The 20,774-nt window shown below is 40.9% G+C and overlaps 2 protein-coding genes and 1 pseudogene across 2 annotated transcripts in view; 1 reads left to right on the top strand and 2 right to left on the bottom strand.

Moving 5' to 3' along the window:
• Positions 1-20,774, bottom strand: part of KEL (Kell metallo-endopeptidase (Kell blood group)) — a 304,774-nt gene that overhangs the window by 117,032 nt on the left and 166,968 nt on the right. The window lies entirely within an intron of this gene.
• On the top strand, positions 14,981-20,526 carry LOC100341883 (ribosomal protein S6 kinase alpha-6). The gene is given in 5 exon segments (XM_070071455.1): positions 14,981-15,247; positions 15,292-16,019; positions 16,021-16,649; positions 17,239-17,847; positions 18,615-20,526. Coding segments are annotated over 5 exon segments (2,793 nt in total). The 5' UTR covers positions 14,981-15,090; the 3' UTR covers positions 19,285-20,526.
• On the bottom strand, positions 16,922-18,670 carry LOC138849089 (elongation factor 1-alpha 1 pseudogene; annotated as a pseudogene).

Below are 20,774 nucleotides of genomic sequence, written 5' to 3'. Positions count from 1 at the left end.
TACATCAACCGTCAGGACAAGAGCTGATCAAATCACTGTTTCTCATAGTGTCCATTTCATTTCAACAAGTTTCCCCCTTCTTTATCCAATCATCAGTTGAGAGACATCTAGGTTGATTCCATATCTTAGCTCTTGTGAATTCAGCTGCAATAAACATGGGGCAGAAGCAGGGTCATAATGTAGATCTATTTTTAGTTTCCTGAGGAATATCCATATTGTTTTCCATAATGATTTTACTAGTTTACATTTCCACCAACAGTCTATTAGGGTACCTTTTGCCTTACATCCTCACCAGCATTTGTTATTTTTCAATTTTTGGATGATAATCATTCTAACTGGGGTGAGATGAAACCTCATTGCGGTTTTTATTTGCATTTCCCTAATGGCTAGTAATCCGGAGCATTTTTTCATGTGTCTGTTGGCCATTTATATTTCAACCTTTGAAAAATGCCTGTTTCTATCCTTTGCCATTTTTAACTGGGTTGTTTGTTCTGACATTGTCGAGTTTCTTGAGCTCCCTTTGTAGTCTGTGTACTAATCTTTTATCAGATGTGTAGTTTGCAAATGTTTTCTCCCATTCTGTCAGATCTTTTAAAACACCATTTATATTAAGTCTTTCTTTTGATTAAAACCTTCCCACTGCCCCCATGTTTAAGCTCCAGGCCCCAAGAGGCCCTACATGATTTCTAGAACTGCTTTCCTTGGATGTCATCTTGCACCCCTCCCTTGTGAGCCCATAACAAAATAAATCTTGAAGCTTTTCAGTTTCTTTAGGGCTTTAGTGCCTGTGGCTCCATCTCTTAGTGGGCTTGTTTCACCTCCCACCTAGTTCTCTGAGGTCAGTTAATGACTGCTGCCTTTAGATTCCCACCCTAAACTCCCTAGACATGTCAGGTTCCCTAACAGATGCTGCCCACATACCCATACAGGAGTGCTGCGTTGCAATATTCCAAAGCCCATTCAGGAACAACATACTCCCTCCCTCAGCCCACAGCTGAGAGCTCCCTTAGAAATTGCCTTAGTCAAAGAGAAGGGCCTCCCTCAAGATTATAGCTCTTCCTCTGAAGCAACTTACAACCAGAGGCGCATTATGTAATACAGCTGTGTGGATGCCAGTCCCATGTTTTAATGCAGGACGCACCTGCCAATGTGCTGGCCCCAGACTCAGCCTCACTACAGCACTCACAGTCACAGGTCCTCTTTCAAGGGTCACTCCAAGACCTAAGATAACTGTGTATTTTCTTTCCCAAAATGATTCACTATCATAAACACGTATACATATATGTATGTTTTTACAATGCACAGCAATATCAGTCACCATCAAAGGCATTCCATCGGGGAGGGATCATCTTCTCATCTCTCTGTCCACTACCGCATCTTCAGTGCATTCTCTGAAAATCAACTGCCACCCAAACCTATCCTTGTTGAATTATCACTCTTTAATTTTGGGAAAGCTTGACCTCTTCGTATTTTTAAAAACCACTCCTACTCTTATCTTGTTTAGACAAGGTCATAGTCAAAGTGGAGGTTCTCTCCTCCCTTCAGAGAAAGGTACCTCCTTCTTTGATGACCTGTTCTTTCCACTGGGATCTCACTCGCAGAGATCTTTTGCCAGAGTGTCTTGGCTTTCCATGCCTGAAATACTCTCATGAGCTTTTCAGCCAGATCAGAATGCCTTTAGGGCTCATTCTGAGGCCAGAGTGCTATTTAGGACATCTGCCATTCTATGAGTCTGCTGAGTATCTCACTTCCCATGTTGGATCACTCTCCCCTTTATTTATTCTATCGGTTAGCGTTAGCAGGTACTAGACTTGTCTATGTGCTCCCTTTGACTCCCAGTCCCTCCACCATGACCAACTGTGAACTGAAACTGATCACCTGGAACAGTGAGATGGCATTGGTACATGCCACCTCGATGGGATTGAATTGGAATCCCCTGGTATGCTTCCAACTCCACCACTTGGGGCAACTCAGCCTGAGCATGTCCCAAATTATACATCTCTTCCCTCTCCCATTCCCACCACCATTTTCAACAGGGATCACATTTCAGTTAATTTTCAACACTTAAGAATAACTGTGCATCAATTACAGATCTAAACCAGTCATATTAAGTAGAACACCTTGTCTAAACAAGATAAGAGTCGGAGAACTCAGAGGGCTTCCATAGCCTAGGAAACTCATGACTGGAGCATAGGGAGATTACTGATGCCATAGACAGGAGTGTCAATTGGTAAAGTCAACAACAGGAGTCACTGTGCACTTACTCCTCATGTAGGATCTCTATCCTTAATGTGCTGTACATTGAGATTTAATGCTATAATGAGTACTCAAACAATATATTTCACTTTGTGTTTCTATGGGGGTGCAAACTGTTGAAATCCTTACTTAATGCATACTAAACTGATCCTCTGTAAAAAAAAAAAAAGAAAGAAAGAAATTATCAATTCCCAACTTGACTCTCACTGGGATTAAACATGACAATAGGTCTGCTCTGATTTCATCATCATTTAAAAAAAAATCATCTATTATTTTTCACTTTATGTTTCTGTGTGGGAGCAAACTGTTAAAATCCATACTTAATGTATACTAAGCTGATCTTCTGTATATTAAGATAATCGAAAATGAATCTTGATGTGAATGGACGGGGAGAGGGAGTGGGAAAGGGGAGGGTTGTGGGTGGGAGGGACGGTATGGGGGGGAAGCCATTGTAATCCATAAGTCGTACTTTGGAAATTTATATGCATTAAATAAAAGTTTAAAAAAAAACCACTCCTATTTCTCTTTAATGAATGTGTATGTTGTAAGAGTTTTATGTAGAAATCAAACAAACCTTTACTTCATGCATTTTTTCTTTTATATTTTGTTTTTGTCATGCATAAATATTTCATTCCTGTGCAGTTACACTGAACAGTCTTTTAGTCTCTTGGATCTGTGTTTTCCTTAGGAAAGCTCCAAAGTAATTTAAAATGGAAAAATTCCCATTTGTTACTTTTTACATTCAAATCTGTTTGAGCCATCTGGAATTTTACTTTTTGAAGGCATGGAGTATAGATCCAGAATTATGGTTTTTCCAGATATTCTGTGAATGCGGTAAATAGTTCTAGGATAAAGAGAAGGGGAGAAAACAGAAAAAAAAGAATAGAACAAAAAAAAAAAAAACCTGGAGTCTTGGAGACCCACCAAAGCAAAAATACCACCTCAGTGTGGACTGGGGCAATGAGAGTGCTGTATTTGGACGCAGAGAATGAACAGACTAAGGTGACTAGTAATATTAATAAGGGCTAGAGTATATAAGCAGTGGAAGACGATGTCTTCTACAACTACTTTTTTTAATTTTTTTTAACTTTTATTTAATGAATATAATTTCCAAAGTACAGAATATGGATTACAATGGCTTCCCCCCCATAATGTCCCTCCAACCTGCAACCCTCCCCTTATCCACTCCCTCTCCCCTTTCATTCATATCAAGATTTCATTTTCTATTCTCTTTATATACAGAAGATCAGTTTAGCATACATTAAGTAAACTTTTTTTTTTACTTTTATTTAATGAAAGAGAGAAAGAAAGAGAGAGAGAGAGGACTTCCTTCCACTGGTTCACTCCCCAGATGGCCACAATGGCCAGAACTGCTAACACTACATTTTACATATAATATATGTAAATATATAATATATAATGTGTACATATAATTACATATAATGAGCCAGACCCTCAGGCACTTTGAGTGACTTAAGGTGATGTAGCCGTTTACCAGCCAACCAGCGATGGAGAGACCAGAGAGTCTTGATTCCCAAATCAGCCTTCTACAGGGTGGAGAAAGCTGTTTCCAGCAGGGTCCCATGCACTGGGTAGAGAATTTGTTGGAGTAACCTCAAAGGATCCTACAAACTTGAAATTATAAGACCTAAAATTATGCTTTTGCAGATCATTCTGTCTACAAAGATGGCATGACCAAAGGCAGATACTTCAAGCTGAATAAGTTACTTCCTGGCACAAAGCATATGCTCAATACTACAGCAATGAATGTGGATTATTCTCATCAATAGCAATAAATACTCCTCTGGATGTGATGGACATTGGCTCCATGAAACTTAGCTTCTTGGGAATGAGCCACTATGGGTGTCCTGGGGAAGGCGCTGTCACACTGGGGATCCTGAAGCTCAGAATTTCATTCAGCTTGTGACACAGGGACAGATGGCCCAGAATTCCCAGAGGGCAGAAGAGGGCAAGGGAAGGACATCTTCCACTAAGCACAGCTTGCCTTGCTACTCTCAACTGGTTAACATTCATTTTCCTCTTTTATGTTCCAGGAAAATTCTCAGTTGTGCTTAATGTAAGATTTCTTCATTTAATTCTGGAAATAAATGTATACAGGAGGCATCAGACATTAGGAATACTTTTGTGGGATCAAATTCCAGATTTTTATCTGGGGTGCATTCATTCACCACACTATAAATGGTAGATTTCAAACCTCAAGCCTAACTCCAGAGGGTCCTGCCATACACACATAAGCTCTGTGAGCTCCTGGAGACCAAGGTTGGCCCAGTTCCCATGTGTCTCTGGATGAGAGAATGGACCCATTGCTAGCGTAAGCACAGAAGCAGCATCATATGAGCCCTGAGGGTTTCTTGTCATTCCTGCAAAGAGGATCCTGCTGGAGTCCAAAGTTTCTAATCTAAAGCTTAGCTCTGTTCGAAAAATCAGCAAGACTACAAAAGTTTTGAAATAGGGTGAACAGCACTACGGACTTTAATCCTTGGGAACAAAGGACACCAGGAGAACCATTCTCATCTATTTCCTGCAGACTCCATTCTCTTTCATTCTCTGCTGCTAGATACTGATGTAGGGAAATGCTAAATCTTTTCATCAGGGACTCAGTGTAAGGTTTTGACACATTTTTGCTTGTGGAGTCACTTGTCCAGCAGTGTCAGGCTTGCTCGCTCTAGTCCTAAAAGATTTCTCCATGTTAAAAACTGGGTACCACAGTCATGAGGCTACAGATGACCCAATGCAAGCGTCTCAAGAGAAGTTCATTGTCTTTATGAACTAAGATGGGTTGGCCAGGTCTAGGCATTGAATGAGCTAGAAGAAGTGAAAATACAAGACTGGGTTTGGATTCATTCAAGGGTGGATAGGTTTTGAACTTGCTGTTAAGGTTTGTCAGAAGGTTGAAGATTGCCATCAAGGGAGACAGATGTGCTTCTGCAATTGAATGTCACTGCTGGGGATCTGGCCACATCTCTGGGAAAACAACCATGGTTATGGAGAGACAGCCAGACTACGTGTCCTTAGGGCTTCATTTGCTCCACTGTCAAGTTTATTGCTTTCATTTCTGATTTGCTTTGTTTTATGTGCATGTGTATCTAAAATATCCATTCAGAGAAGGCACTTAGCCTGCATGCAACTGGAGTGCCTGGATTTGATTCCTGGCTCTGGTTCCTGATGCCAATTTCCTGCTGATGCTGACCCTGGGAGGCAGTGTTGATGGCTCAAGTAATTGGGTCCCCACCACCCACATGGGAGACCTGGATTGAATTCGAGGCTGCGCAGCTCTGGCCATTGTGGATATCTGGGGAGTGAACCAGAAATTCGAGTGTTCTCTTATTCTCATCCCCCCCCCCAAATGCGTGTGTCTGTCTCAAATGGATACATAAAAATTTAAAAGTAAAAGGATCCATTCAGTTAACTATATAAATATATAGCCAGAAAGAAAGATGATGATGTGCACATACAGAACTGCGCTGTTGGCATAGCATGTAAAGCCACCACCTGCAGTACCAGCATTCCATATGGGTGTTGGTTGGTTCGAGTCCCAGCTCCACTTCTGACCCAGCTCTCTGCTATGCCCTGGGAAATCAGTGGAAAATGCCCCAAATGCTTGGGTCCCTGCACCCACATGGGAGACCCAGAAGAAGCTCCTGGCTCCTTGCTTCAGATCAGCCCAGCTCCAGCCATTGCATCCATTTGGGGAATGGACCAGAGAATGGAAGACCTCCCTCCCTCCCTCTCTCTCTCTCTCTCCTTCCTTCCCTCCCTCCCTCTTACTCAATGTAACTCTGCCTTTCAAAGAGATAAATAAATAAATCTTTAAAAAAATATCCATCAATGAGAAAGACTTTAAAAAAATAAACTAAATAAACATTCTTGTATGCACACAACACAATGCTTTCACTTTAAAGAAGGGTGATTAGGTAAGGACAGCCAATGAGAATGAAGCTTCCATGACAATAATAACAACAGCAAGAATTCTTCTTGTTGAACTCTTGTGTGGCAGCCACCACCCAGTTTGATGCTAATTATATAGAGCCCCAGACATTTTTTCCCTTTTACAGCAGAAAAAAAAAAAAAAGTCTGCTCCAAAAAGATTAGAAGAAGGCTAAGGTCATACAACTGGCAACTAGCAGAGCCAGGATTTAAATCAAATTATGCAAGGCACATCCTGTCAGCCCCATACTAGACAGAGCTATGTCAGGAAGAAGAGTGTGGTGCAATGCTGCATTCTCATTTCGGAAGCCCAGTGCAAATCCCACGCGTCCCTACATGTGGGATTGGGAGAGCAGCAGCAGCCAGTGGACCTTGCTGGATTCTGTGACCTGAATATGGATGTCTTGATGTGCTTTAAGTCTCTAGGCACAGTGAGTGTACAGTAAATATCACCCCATGGAATCTGACCCTGGCCTCCCTGCTCTGCCCCTCCTAGCTGCTGACCAGCTTCACTGCTGGTTGAGGAAGTGGAGTTCTCAGCCCAAGTGCAGCTGGTGAACCTTAAATGGATGCCTCAGACTGCACCTGCACTCAGCCTCAGGGCCATGCTGGATCCTGGCACACCAGCTCGCATTTGGGGACTTCTGGGGACTCCATTTATTCTAACTCTTCCCACCTCATAGCCCTTCTTCAGCCTCAAATTCTCTGCTTTTTCCCTTTACCTGAGCTAGCCATCTCTCCATCTGCCTTGTATCTCCTGCTAGCTTTATTTCTACATTTCTGGATCTTCTGTTTCCCTCCATTTTTCTCTCCCCATCACTGCTATTCTAACTCCCACTCTGCTTTTACAGTCCTCACAATACATTCTGCTCACTCTTTATGACTCTCTCCTGTAATCCTCTGCCTTTCTCCAACTCTTACTGTCAAGGTAAGCAGTGTAATACTGAAAAGGTAAAAATGGAGCTCAGGGGATCTGTGTGGAATACCAACAACATCTGCTACAGCAGGCATACCGGAGTCATAAACAGTTCACAAGTTTCAGCAGCTTATCCCAAGTAGCTTGCTTTCTCAGCCACACTCGTGTCTCTCACCGTGAGCCCAGAGCAGATTCTGCTTCTGATTAGTCCTCGGGGGCACAGACCAACAGAAGTGCTATTTTAACACATCTTTCCACGATCACACAAGCAAGGAAATGGAAAATGGTAAAAATCAAATACTGACTCCAAAGGTGTTTGCTCAGAAGAGACTCACATTGCTTCCACCCATCTCACCAGGTGAAGCAAGTCACTTGGCCACACTTGAGTTTAGTGAAGTAAAAATACATGGTGTTCCTATCAGAAGAGTCACCTCCAGGAAGGACAATAAAGATGGATAATCAATAGCATCTTTTTTTTTTTTTTACTTTTCTCTTCCTCATAAATCTAAAGTTTAATTGTCAAAGAAAGTGGGTAATTTAAGTCACGCAGTTCTGCCATCCCTGAGCTACAGAATATTTGAAACAGCAATTGTGTCACATGCTTGTCATTATATGAAAAGCACAGGCTATGAACTTGGTGAAACCAGAACTTCAGTCTCAGCCTCCAACATGTAATGCTGGAGACATTGGGTGCTACTTAATCTCTGTGAGATTCCATGTTCTTATCTTAAAAATGAATACAGTCAGTCTTCCCTCATAGGTTAATTCCAGAGTCAACAGCAATAGTCAATACACATGCAGTCCCTTTCGCCTATATCTCTTGTATCCCTCTCATGCAATACATATTAAATAAATAGTAATTATTGCAGGTGCTAGGCACAGTGGTTAAGACACCACTACTTGGGACGCCTATATCCCATAGCAGAGTGCCTGATACAGTACTGCTTTTCCTTCCAATTCCAAGCCTAATGCGTACTCTGGGCGGCACAAGTTGATGGCTCAAGTACTTGGTTCCCTGCCACCCACATGGGAGACCCGGATGGAGTTCCAGGATCCTGGCTTCAGCCTGGCCCATCCATGGCTGTTGTGGACATTTTGGCATAGAAGACATCTCCCTCCCTCCCTCTCCCACTCACTCACTCTCTCTCTCTCTCTTTAAACATATATGCCTCCAAATAAAATTAAAAAAAATAGCAATCAACTAAATGATATAAAAGTTCTGTTTAAATTTAGCTTGATGAACCAAAATTTTAAAAATTTGAGAGCAGAGTCATTAGGATCATACCTGACTCAAAGTCAAACTCTGCCAGGTAGCGGCCAGTTTTAGCAGCTCTTACCCACATGGTTGAGAACTGAAGTGAGCTGTGAGAACAGCAGTATTGCAATGGCTGACATCAGAACTCAATACATTTATTATTTACCTGTCTGACTCTGCATCTTTCTCATTCTGATAAATTATAACATCAATAAAAGATGTATTTGAAAATCAATTTTTATATCACACAAACAATTCTTTAAGTTAGGTGTTGGAAAGGAAAAACAGCATGAGGTGGGAAATTTTTGCACTTTCTTATAGAAAAACCTTCACAGATGAGTCTTGTTTCTTATTGAAACAATGTTCTTTCTTCTAGTATTTGAAGAGTAAAAAGATGGCCCTAAAGATAAGCATTAATTGCCACAGAATAATGTTTTAGACAAGTAAAAAGTTATCACACATTTTAAGTGATACATTGCGATAAATGAAAAATCAAGAATGTGCTCTCTGGTTGTTAAGCTCATGTGACAAGTAGATTAAAAATGATAATTAATATTTGTTTTTAGAAAATTAAACAGACTACATCTGGGGTCACTCTGAGGGTAAAATAGAGCAAAGCAAGATGTGTTTAAGGCCTTGAAATGTGTATGCATAATAGAGGAGTCAGCATTTGGCTCTTTCTGCTTAGGTGACAAAGTGTATCCAGTTCCCACTGTGGGGTAATATGTCTACCTTCCTCATACCCAGACCGGGAAAGGAGAAAGACATCACAGCCTCCTATTTTTTGAGTAGAGAGATGTAAAGGGAGGAAAATGGCTTAGTGACATGTCTTTCATTCAGAAATTCCAAACAGAATAGCTTAAGCAATCAAACACGAGGATTTTGTTAGCTTACTCACCACAGGTTTTTTTAATAGAAAGATTTTATTTAATAAATATAAATTTTCTAAGTACAACTTTTGGATTATACTAGTTCTTCCCCCCATATCCACCCTCCCACCCCAAGCCATCCCACCTCCTACTCCCTCTCCCATCCCATTCTTCATTAAGATTCATTTTCAATTATCTTTATATACAAAAGATCAACTCTATACTAAGTAAAGATTTCAACAGTTTGCAGACACACAAAGTATAAAGTACTGTTTGAAGACTAGTTTTACCATTAATTCACATAGTACAACACATTAAGGACAGAGGTCCTACATGGGGAGCAAGTGCACAGTGACTCCTGTTGTTGATTTAACAATTTACACTCTTGTTTATGACGTCAGTGATCACCTGAGGCTCTTGTCATGAGCTGCCAAGGCTATGGAAGCCTTTTGAGTTCACAAACTCCAACCTTATTTAGACAGGGCCATAATCAAAGTGGAAGTTCTCTCCTCCCTTCAGAGAAAGGTACCTCCTTCTTTGATGGCCCCTTCTTTCCACCAGGATCTCACTCACAGAGATCTTTCATTTAGGCAATTTTTTGCCACAGTGTCTTGGTTTTCCATGCCTGAAATGCTCTCATGGGCAAGATTGAGCAGCCTTATTAGACTGGCAACTGATGAGTGTGGAGGCTGGCAACAGTGGATTGTATGTTGAGCAACAATTATGTGTGAGCCAGGAAGCAGAGGAGCCAGTTGGAACTTGGCTCATATAATCAACACTTTCTCAAGACCTGCCTTCCATTTCACGGCCCTAGTGATGCAAGATCTCCCACTAGGCCCATCTTCCAAATAACATATTTGAAATGGGCCTCCATCCTCTCTGGTTACATAACTTACAGCTTTAGGATTGAAACATCTGCATGAGTTGGGGAGCAAATCCTACTTAAGCCATAGTGTGCATTGCCTCATGAATAAAGTAAGGCAAACACTACACTATGCAACAGCTGAGACTAGGATACAGAAGGCCATGCACCATCAATCTCTTGCTGAAGTGCCTGGTCTGGGAGCCCTGAGCCATTATGTAATGAGCCTAACTACTCTGAAAGCACCAACCTGGTGAGCTCACAAAAGCAACAGTCCCAGCTCATCCTAGCAACCACACCTCTGCTGTAAGGCATCCCATATGTGAGCAAAGACATCTTAGAACCTCCAGTTCAGCCTATTTGCCATGGAAACCACTGAATGAGGCCACTTGAAATCTAAGAATCACCTACATTACCTCTTCCCACATTCCACACCCACACATTTTTCAGACACAATAAAGTCATAGTTCTTTCAAGTCACTAAGTTTTGGTGTAGCAGTAGTAAGCAAGAGTTAACTGAAAAATCACATCTTTCCCCTTAACCTAGAACCTTGTCTACCTGCCATCCTCAAGACTCTACCTTACCTGGTCTATTCTTCCCTCATGTATGCCAACCTTCTTTAAATAAATAGATTCCTGCAGCATTTAAAGGGAAAATGTTAAATCTTGCACTACTTAAAATACAAAGAGGAGATTAAGATTTGTTCGAGGGCAATGAGTGGAAGGATGAACACGAGAATATTGACACTGAGGCATTGTGGGAAAGGACAGGTTCACAGGGCTGTGTAGCACCAAAGGGTTTGATAAATAGGGGCACAGGAGCCATGAGAGAAAGTTGTGGAATCTGGGAGGTGGAGAAGAAAAGGAGATACAGAAAAAAATAAAGTTAATTAGTGAGTTCCAAGATGGCTGAATAGGGAAAAGACATGCTGCTTTTGACCAAGAAGTGGAGGAAGTGCATTCCCAAGGAGGAGTTGGAGAGAAGACTGCAGTGGAAATTCTACAGAAGGAAGAAGGATGCCATGGAGCAGTGTGGACGGTGCAGACACACAGCAGGGAGCGGGGACATCACACACGACTCCCAAAGCTGGGGGCTGGGGGAAATGCCAGCATTTGAGATGAGGTGAGAGCAGGCAGTGGCAGCCATGCCAACTGGTGATATTGCCTGAGAGAGTAACTTGTGGACCACACTGACTTTGAGTCCGGTCTGGAGCCCTAGCTGGTACCTACCCAATCCAGTAAAAGAAAAGCATGTTTGTTTCTCTCCATTCCTCCATCCCATAAAGGCAATCAGCAACTAGTAGGGAGAAAGTGCCATCTTGACACCAGAAGGTGCTGCAGTGGCTCTCATTGATGTATGTGGCCAGGGGATTTTATCAGGGGGAAAAATCCACGTTCCACACTGACTCTGAGTCTGACTGGGAGGGTTGACAATGGGCTGGACACCCACACAGGACTTTGAGGTGTCCCATCCTGTCAACATATCACAGACTTCAGGGATCAAACTGCCAAGGTGGAGCACCCATAGGCAGCTGGCTCTGGGAATGCCTCTGCTCTCTCTGTGGATGGGGCAGGCTAACAGTGCAGAGCAGGTGTTGTGTATCCTGTGACTTTTGGAGATTTGTGTGCTGTGACTGTTGGGATCCTGTGACTGCAAGTGTAGCTGGGTCTCTGGGCAAACACTGTGTCTATTGTTAGAGGTTCAGAGATCACTGATGACATGGGGTGTGTCATTGCAGAAGGTTTCATATTCACACTGAAGACTACATAGATCCTTGGCAGTTCATGTGGGAGCACAGTTGGGGGATGTGCCCACTGTGGGCTAACCTTGGTCACTGATCCCCTTGGAAAGGAGGAAAGAGGTTCTGATTATTCCAAGAAGTCTGATCATGCCCTCTCCTGCTGATAATAGAGACCTACCATGCTCAACTTTGGTGTCACCGGGATTGTCTTCTCATACTTGTGCATTAACTAGAGTTCCCTGGTACCACCCAGCACATGCTTCTGGGGATTAACTGAAAGAGAAGACACTCCACCAAGCCACAGAGGCATAGTTCAAAGAAAAAGGCCATCAGAGGAAAAAAACCAACAAGTATGTCCACAAATGCCTAAAAGTAAATGCAGAAATACAAGAAACAAGAAGGAAGACAACATGACAGCCACAAAGGAAAAGGACAACACTTCAATATTAGGATGTGAAGACAGAGATTGATGAAATTCCTAAAAAGGAATTCAAAAGGAAGATCATAGGATTACTCAGAACCAATGAGAAGCAAAATCATGAGTCAAAGAAATTCATACATGACACAGTTGAAAAATTTTCCTGTGAGATAAAGATTTTGAAAAGAAATCAAACTGAAATATAAGAAATGAAGAACTCAATATATCAAATAAAATATACAGTGGAAAGTCATAACAACAGACTTGATGAGAGAGAAGAAACAATATTCAAGCAAGAAGACAAAACTTTGGAAACATCACAATCAGACCAAAAAGCAGCAGAAATCAGAACAATTAAAAACAGTGTTTGAGATTTATGGGATACTATCAAACAACCCAACACAAGGGTCTTAGGAGTTCCTGAAGGAGTGGAAGGAATGAGGTAGACTAAAGCCTTTAAGTGAAATAATTACAGAAAAGTCCCCTAATTTGGAGAAAGACAGGGACTTCCAAATACAGGAAGTACACAGAACTCCTAATACACATGACCAGTAAAGATTTTCACCATGACACATTGTAGTCAAACACTCCACAGTAAAACATAAAGAAAAGATTCTAAAATCTGCCTGAGATAAATGCCAGATTACCCTCAGAGGATCTGAAACTAGACTCACAGCTGATTTCTCATCACAAATCCTATAGGCTAGGAGAGAATGGAGAGACACAGCACAAGTCTTAAAAGAAAAAAAAATCCGTCAACCCAGCATAGTGTACCCTACAAAGCTGACATTTATGAATTAAAGTGAAATAAAGACCTTCCATAACAAACAAATTGAAAGAATCTGTCTCCACTAGCCCAGCTTTTCAAATGATGCTTAAGGATACACTATACACAGAAACACAAAAAATATAGCCAACATGAAAGAACGTGAATGCAGAAAATCTCCTAGTAAAAGTATAAAGGAAACCCAAAGCAAACAGTAGGAATGTTTACAGAAAAATAGCAGGGCCAGGTTGTTACTTATCAATAGTAACCTTGAATGTAAATGGCCTAAATTCTCCAATGAAGAGATACAAACTGTTTGAATCACTGAAAAGAAAAACAAGACCCCTCTATTTGCTGCCTGTAAGAAGCACACCTCACCAAAAAAGACACACTCAGACTAAAGCGAAAGGATGGAAAAAGATATTCCATGTTAACAGAAAGCAGAAATGAGAGGAGTAACCATCCTAATATTGGGGAAAAAATAGACTTTAACACAAAAACTGTTAAAGAGACAAAGAAGGGCATTATGTAATGATTAAGGAATGAATTCAACAGGAATATGTGATTATAAAATATATATATGCATCCAAAGCCACGGCACCTAGCTATTTAAAACAAATGTTAAGGGGACGGTGCTGTGGTGTAGTGGGTAAAGCTGCCGCCTGCAGTGTCAGCATCCTATATGGACGCCAGTTCAAGACCTGGCTGCTCTAATTTTGATACAGCTCTCTGCTACGGCCTTGGAAAGCAGTGGAAGAAGGCTCGAGTCCTTGGGCCCCCGCACCTGTGTGGGAGACCTGGAAGAAGTTCCTGGCTCCTGGCTTCGGAGCACAGCTTCAACTGTTGCTGCTATCTGGGGAGTGAACCAGCAGATGGAAGACCTCTCCTTCACCCTCTCCCTCCCTCCCTCCCTCTTTCCCTGCCTTCCACCCTCCCTCCCTCCCTCTCTCTCTCTGCCTCTGCCTCTCTGTAATTCTGCCTTTCAAATAAATAAATATTAAAAAAAAGAACAAGAAGAGAAATGTAGGGTCATTCAATCTTAGAAAATGGCAAAAAGAGAGACAGATGGAGACAGATAAGAAAAAATCAGACCTGGAGAACTTAATGAATGTAGGATCCTTGCAGTCAAGGCTGGCAATGATTTCAAAAATGGATATTTGTAGCCTGAAATATCACAGATAACAACAAAATGAGAAATGATCACAAAAGGTAAAAAATGAAGAATGTGAAAGGTACCTACCCAGTTCCTTGGCACAGAGAAATAGTTCAATAAAGAGCAGCTATTATTTAATCCAAAGACTATTAAATTTGGCAGCAAGGAAGCGTTTACCACTGTCAATTGTCTCTGCCTCTGCCTCTCTATAACTCTGCCTTTCAAATAAATAAATAAATCTTTTTTAAAAAATAAAACAAATGTTAACAGATCTAAAGAGAGATGTAGACTGCAATACAATAATAATGTGAGACTTCAACACCCACATTCAGCAAAGGACAAATCAACTAGACAGAAAATCAACAAAGAAACCACAGAGCTAATCAACATTCTGAGTCAAATGAATCTGATTGATATCTACAGAGCATTTCATTCCACAGTCTAAGAATACACTTTCTTTTCATCAGTGCATGGAGCCTTCTCTAGGATAGACCATATGCTAGGCCACAAAAAAGTCCCAACAAATTTTTAAAAATTGAAATCCTATCATGTATCAATTCTGACCACATGGAAAGAAGCTGGAAATTAACACTTAAGAGTCTCAAGAAAACAGCAGAATCACGGAGACTGAAAAATATCCTACTGAATGAACAGTGGGTCACTGGATAAATCAAAATGGAGATAAAAAAGATTCCTGGAGACTCTTCACCCGCCTCCCCCGCCCAGCACGCCCCCTCCCCTCCTTCCCACCCCCCACCACGCGGTCCCCCCCGCATCCACCCCGCCCCTCTTTCCCACCCTCCCTTCACCCCCAGCTGGGGAATCTCTGTTGACGTTCGGGTGACACCGCTGTGCCGCCGCCACCGTGGGGGGTTCCAGGCTCCGCACAGGTAAATGGTGTTAAAATGGTTGATGAGCTAATGGAAGAGGGAGAAGCAGATTCTTGCCAGGATGAAGATGTTAAAGAAATCCCTATTACTCATCACGTTAAAAAAGGATATGAGAAAGCAGATCCTGCACAGTTTGAGCTGCTCAAGGTGCTTGGTCAGGGATCATTTGGAAAGGAAAGAAGAAAGCAGAGATTGCATGAAGTATAGGATATAGATAGGTTTTTCTTGTTAGAAAGAAGACTGGTCCTGATGCTGGGCAGCTCTATGCAATGAAGGTGTTAAAAAAGGCTTCTTTAAAAGTTCGAGACAGAGTTCGGACAAAGATGGAAAGAAATATACTTGTGGAAGTAAATCATCCATTTATTGTCAAATTGCACTATGCCTTTCAGACTGAAGGGAAGCTGTATTTAATACTGGATTTTCTCAGGGGAGGAGATGTCTTCACAAGATTATCCAAAGAAGTTCTGTTTACAGAGGAAGATGTGAAATTCTACCTTGCTGAATTGGCCCTTGCTTTGGATCATCTGCATCGATTAGGGATTGTATATAGAGACCTGAAGCCAGAAAACATTTTGCTTGATGAAATAGGACATATCAAGCTAACAGATTTTGGACTCAGCAAAGAGTCAGTAGATCAAGAAAAGAAGGCTTACTCATTTTGTGGTACAGTATAGTATATGGCTCCTGAAGTAGTAAATAGGAGAGGCCATTCCCAGAGTGCTGATTGGTGGTCATATGGTGTACTTATGTTTGAAATGCTTACTGGTACTCTGCCATTTCAAGGTAAAGACAGAAACGAGACCATGAATATGATATTAAAAGCAAAACTTGGAATGCCTCAGTTTCTTAGTGCTGAAGCACAGAGTCTTCTAAGGATGCTATTCAAAAGGAATCCAGCAAATAGATTGGGATCAGAAGGAGTTGAAGAAATAAAAAGACACCTTTTTTTTTGCAAATATTGACTGGAATAAATTATATAAAAGAGAAGTTCAACCTCCTTTCAAACCTGCTTCTGGAAAACCAGATGATACTTTTTGTGCAAAAACACCTAAAGATTCTCCTGGTTTACCAGCCAGTGCAAATGCTCATCAACTCTTCAAAGGATTCAGCTTTGTTGCAACGTCTATTGCAGAAGAATATAAAATAACTCCTATCACAAGTGCAAATGTATTACCAATTGTTCAGATAAATGGAAATGCTGCACAATTTGGTGAAGTGTATGAATTGAAAGAGGATATTGGTGTTGGCTCCTATTCCGTTTGCAAGCGATGTGTACATAAAACTACCAACATGGAATTTGCAGTGAAGATCATTGACAAAAGTAAACGAGACCCATCAGAAGAAATTGAGATTCTGATGCACTATGGACAGCATCCAAACATTATTACTTTAAAGGATGTCTTTGATGATGTTAGATACATATACCTTGTTACAGATTTGATGAAAGGAGGAGAACTCCTGGATCGTATTCTCAAACAAGAAAGTTTCTCAGAACAGGAAGCTAGTGATGTACTGTATGTAATAACTAAGACAGTTGACTATCTTCATTGTCAAGGAGTTGTTCATCGTGATCTTTTTTTTTTTTAATGATTCTAACAAATTTACTTGTAGCTACACAATTTTATATGCAACATTTCATCCCTTAAGATTACAGAATTTTGCTTTCTAAACTAAATTACATGTCAACAGTTCTAACCAGCAGGGCTAACAGCCCTCCATAGCTTAAAACAAGCAACAGGTGGGAAAAAATCCCTAATCCATGGAGTTTTAAAATTCCAGCCAATTCTAATTAGAAAAACCTGGAACACATTTGACAGGTCCAGTGTTGACCACAAGAAGACACAGGTTTCTCATTAAACTTTGTTTTAATGGGTCTCAAAATTCTGTGACAGATTTTTGGTCAAGTTGTTTCCATTAAAAAGTACTGATTTTAAAAACTAATAACTTAAAACTGCCACGCACAAAAAAAATGGTCCACAAAACATTCTCCTTTCCTTCTGAAGGTTTTACGATGCATTGTTATCATTAACCAGTCTTTTACTATTAAACTTAAATGGCCAATTGAGACAAACAGTTCTGAGACCGTTCTTCCACCACTGATTAAGACTGGGGTGGCAGGTATTAGGGGTAATATTCATTTAGCCTTCTGAGCTTTCTGGGCAGACTTGGTGACCTTGCCAGCTCCAGCAGCCTTCTTGTCCACTGCTTTGATCACACCCACAGCAACCGTCTGTCTCATATCACGGACAGCGAAACGACCCAGAGGAGGATAGTCAGAGAAGCTCTCAACACACATGGGCTTGCCGGGAACCATATCAACAATGGCAGCATCACCAGATTTCAAGAATTTAGGGCCATCTTCCAACTTCTTTCCAGAACGACGATCAATGTTTTCCTTCAGCTCAGCAAACTTGCAAGCAATGTGAGCTGTGTGACAATCCAGTACAGGGGCATACCCAGCACTGATCTGACCTGGATGGTTCAGGATGATCACCTGAGCAGTGAAGCCAGCTGCTTCCATTGGTGGGTCATTTTTGCTGTCACCAGCAACGTTGCCACGACGAACATCTTTGACAGACACGTTCTTGACATTGAAGCCCACATTGTCCCCAGGAAGAGCTTCACTCAAAGCTTCATGGTGCATTTCGACGGACTTGACTTCAGTTGTGACATTGACTGGAGCAAAAGTTACCACCATGCCAGGTTTGAGAACACCAGTCTCCACTCGGCCCACAGGGACAGTGCCAATACCACCAATTTTGTAGACATCCTGTAGGGGCAGACGCAGAGGCTTGTCAGTTGGTCTAGTTGGTGGAAGGATGCAGTCCAGGGCTTCAAGCAGTGTGGTTCCACTGGCATTGCCATCTTTGCGGGTGACTTTCCATCCCTTGAACCACGGCATATTAGCACTTGGCTCCAGCATGTTGTCACCGTTCCAACCAGAAATTGGCACAAATGCTACTGTGTCAGGGTTGTAGCCAATTTTCTTAATGTAGGTGCTGACTTCCTTAACGATTTCCTCGTATCTCTTCTGGCTGTAGGGTGGCTCAGTGGAATCCATCTTGTTAACACCAACAATTAGCTGTTTCACACCCAGCGTGTAAGCCAGAAGGGCATGCTCACGGGTCTGCCCGTTCTTGGAGATACCAGCTTCAAATTCCCCGACACCAGCAGCAACAATCAGGACGGCACAGTCAGCCTGAGATGTGCCTGTAATCATGTTTTTGATGAAGTCTCTGTGTCCTGGGGCATCAATGATAGTCACGTAATACTTGCTGGTCTCAAATTTCCACAGGGAGATGTCGATGGTGATACCACGCTCACGCTCGGCTTTCAGTTTATCCAAGACCCAGGCATACTTGAAGGAGCCCTTTCCCATCTCGGCAGCCTCCTTCTCAAATTTTTCAATGGTTCTTTTGTCGATGCCACCACATTTGTAGATCAGATGGCCAGTGGTGGTGGACTTGCCCGAATCTACGTGGCCAATGACGACGATGTTGATGTGAGTCTTTTCCTTTCCCATTTTGGCTTTGATTTAGCGGTGGTTTTCACGACACCTGTGTTCTGGTGGCAAACCCGTTGCAAAAAAGCCATCGTGATCTTAAACCTAGTAATATTTTATACATGGATGAATCAGCCAATGCAGATTCAATTAGGATCTGTGATTTTGGGTTTGCAAAACAACTTCGAGGAGAAAATGGACTTCTCTTAACTCCATGCTACACTGCAAACTTTGTAGCACCTGAGGTTCTTATGCAACAGGGATATGATGCTGCTTGTGATATTTGGAGTTTAGGAGTCCTTTTTTACACGATGTTGGCTGGCTACACTCCATTTGCTAATGGCCCCAATGATACTCCTGAAGAGATACTACTGCGTATAGGCAATGGAAAGTTCTCCTTGAGTGGTGGAAACTGGGATGGTATTTCAGATGGAGCAAAGGATTTGCTTTCCCATATGCTTCATGTGGACCCTCATCAACGGTACACTACTGAGCAAATATTAAAGCACTCATGGATAACTCACAGTGATAAGTTGCGGAATGATCAGCCAAAGAGAAGTGATGCATCACATGCTGTTAAGGGAGCAGTGGTTGCCACATTTTCTGCCCTGACTCACAAGACCTTTCAACCAGTTCTTGAGCCTGTTGCTGCTTCAAGCTTAGCTCAGAGACGGAGCATGAAAAAGCGAACATCAACTGGCCTGTAAGGTTGGTAGTGTTCCTCGGCCAAAACTGATTGAAGAGAAAATTAATTGTGTGGCTTTTTGCCTAATCTTATATCAAAGGCATTGTTTTCTGCTACATTACTTGACTATTTTAAAAATTCCCCTGTTAGGAGGAGTGATATTTTAAAAAATATATATACAGGTCCACAATATTCATACTGTGTTATTTTACAGTAGTGTTCAAATATTTATTTAAATCTACAGTTGGTGTCCAAAAAGTCCTAACAACTTCTCTACTAAACTACTAAAATTAGTAGTTAGCACACTAACTACTAAAATTCCTTTCAAATAAAGTTACTATAATAATTTTTCTGTTTTCATAAAATCATGGTTTGGGGAATCATTACCAACCATCACGATACATATATAATAGTATAATGCCAAGCAATGTCAGTATTTTTTAATATCAGATTCTGAAGGATAGCCTTTTTTAAAAAAAGAAAAACAAATTTAAAATTATTATCGAAGCTTGTTATTGTGTACAACCAAAGGATTCCATTCATTTGATTTTGTGAAGTTACTAAATGTAGACATAGTAGTTTGGTGGTAGAACAGAATACAGTTGTGATAATATATGAATTTCTGATATGGTTGGTGCCAACATTTTTACAGAAGAATCAAATCATGGATAATATGTGCAGAAAGACCTGTATATTATCCATAAATGGCCTCATCTAGAAATAAAGATTTCCATAATGCTTTTGTACATTTTACATCTAATGGAATTGTAGTACAAGTAAAGAATTTTTTAGCCAATATTATATTGGTGTTGTAATCTTCTAAATAGGTCATAGTTAAGCCTTTGAAAATGAATTACATGGTGTTGACACTGTCTTGGTGTTACGTAAACTGACTTTCAAGTTAACCAATTGGATTTAATCATCATTTGTCTCCCTTTATAAATGAGCTACACTGTTGTTTTTCTGACTTCCATGTGTTTTGAACTACAGTGTAGTATATTAATCTACCTTGAATCCTATGGTAATATAGTTGGAATTTTACTGTAGTGGACTTGTGTGCTTGGCACACATGATATAATGTAATGTATTTCATTAAACTTTAGACAATGCTACATAATAGTTATACTTCAAGAAGATAAAATGCCGTTTTAAATAGGAAGTAATATTACTGATCTACATAAAATTTGAACACATTTAAAAATCATATTTATTTTAAAAGATCTGGCCAAACTGGTCTTATTATTAAATTTATGATTCAGAACCACTATGTAGTATGTATTGATTTTCTAAATGATGAAAGAATTGTTTTGTGTTGTTGAACAAAATGCCATTACTACTACTACTACTACTGACAGAAAGAATTCATGAATGTAAACTGGAGGATATCACAATTTTGTTTAGTGAATATAAGTGAACTACTTGTGAGTGCTAGGTGTACTGTTTGCTGTGTATTTTATTTTGTTTAGTTCAGAGAGAGAGTTGATTACTGAGTATACAATTTAGGCTAAGAGA

Source organism: Oryctolagus cuniculus, chromosome 3, assembly GCF_964237555.1.
Source record: "Oryctolagus cuniculus chromosome 3, mOryCun1.1, whole genome shotgun sequence".
Lineage (NCBI taxonomy): Eukaryota > Metazoa > Chordata > Mammalia > Lagomorpha > Leporidae > Oryctolagus > Oryctolagus cuniculus.
Note: the sequence above shows the minus strand (reverse complement) of the source record. Positions and strands in the feature narration are given on the sequence as shown.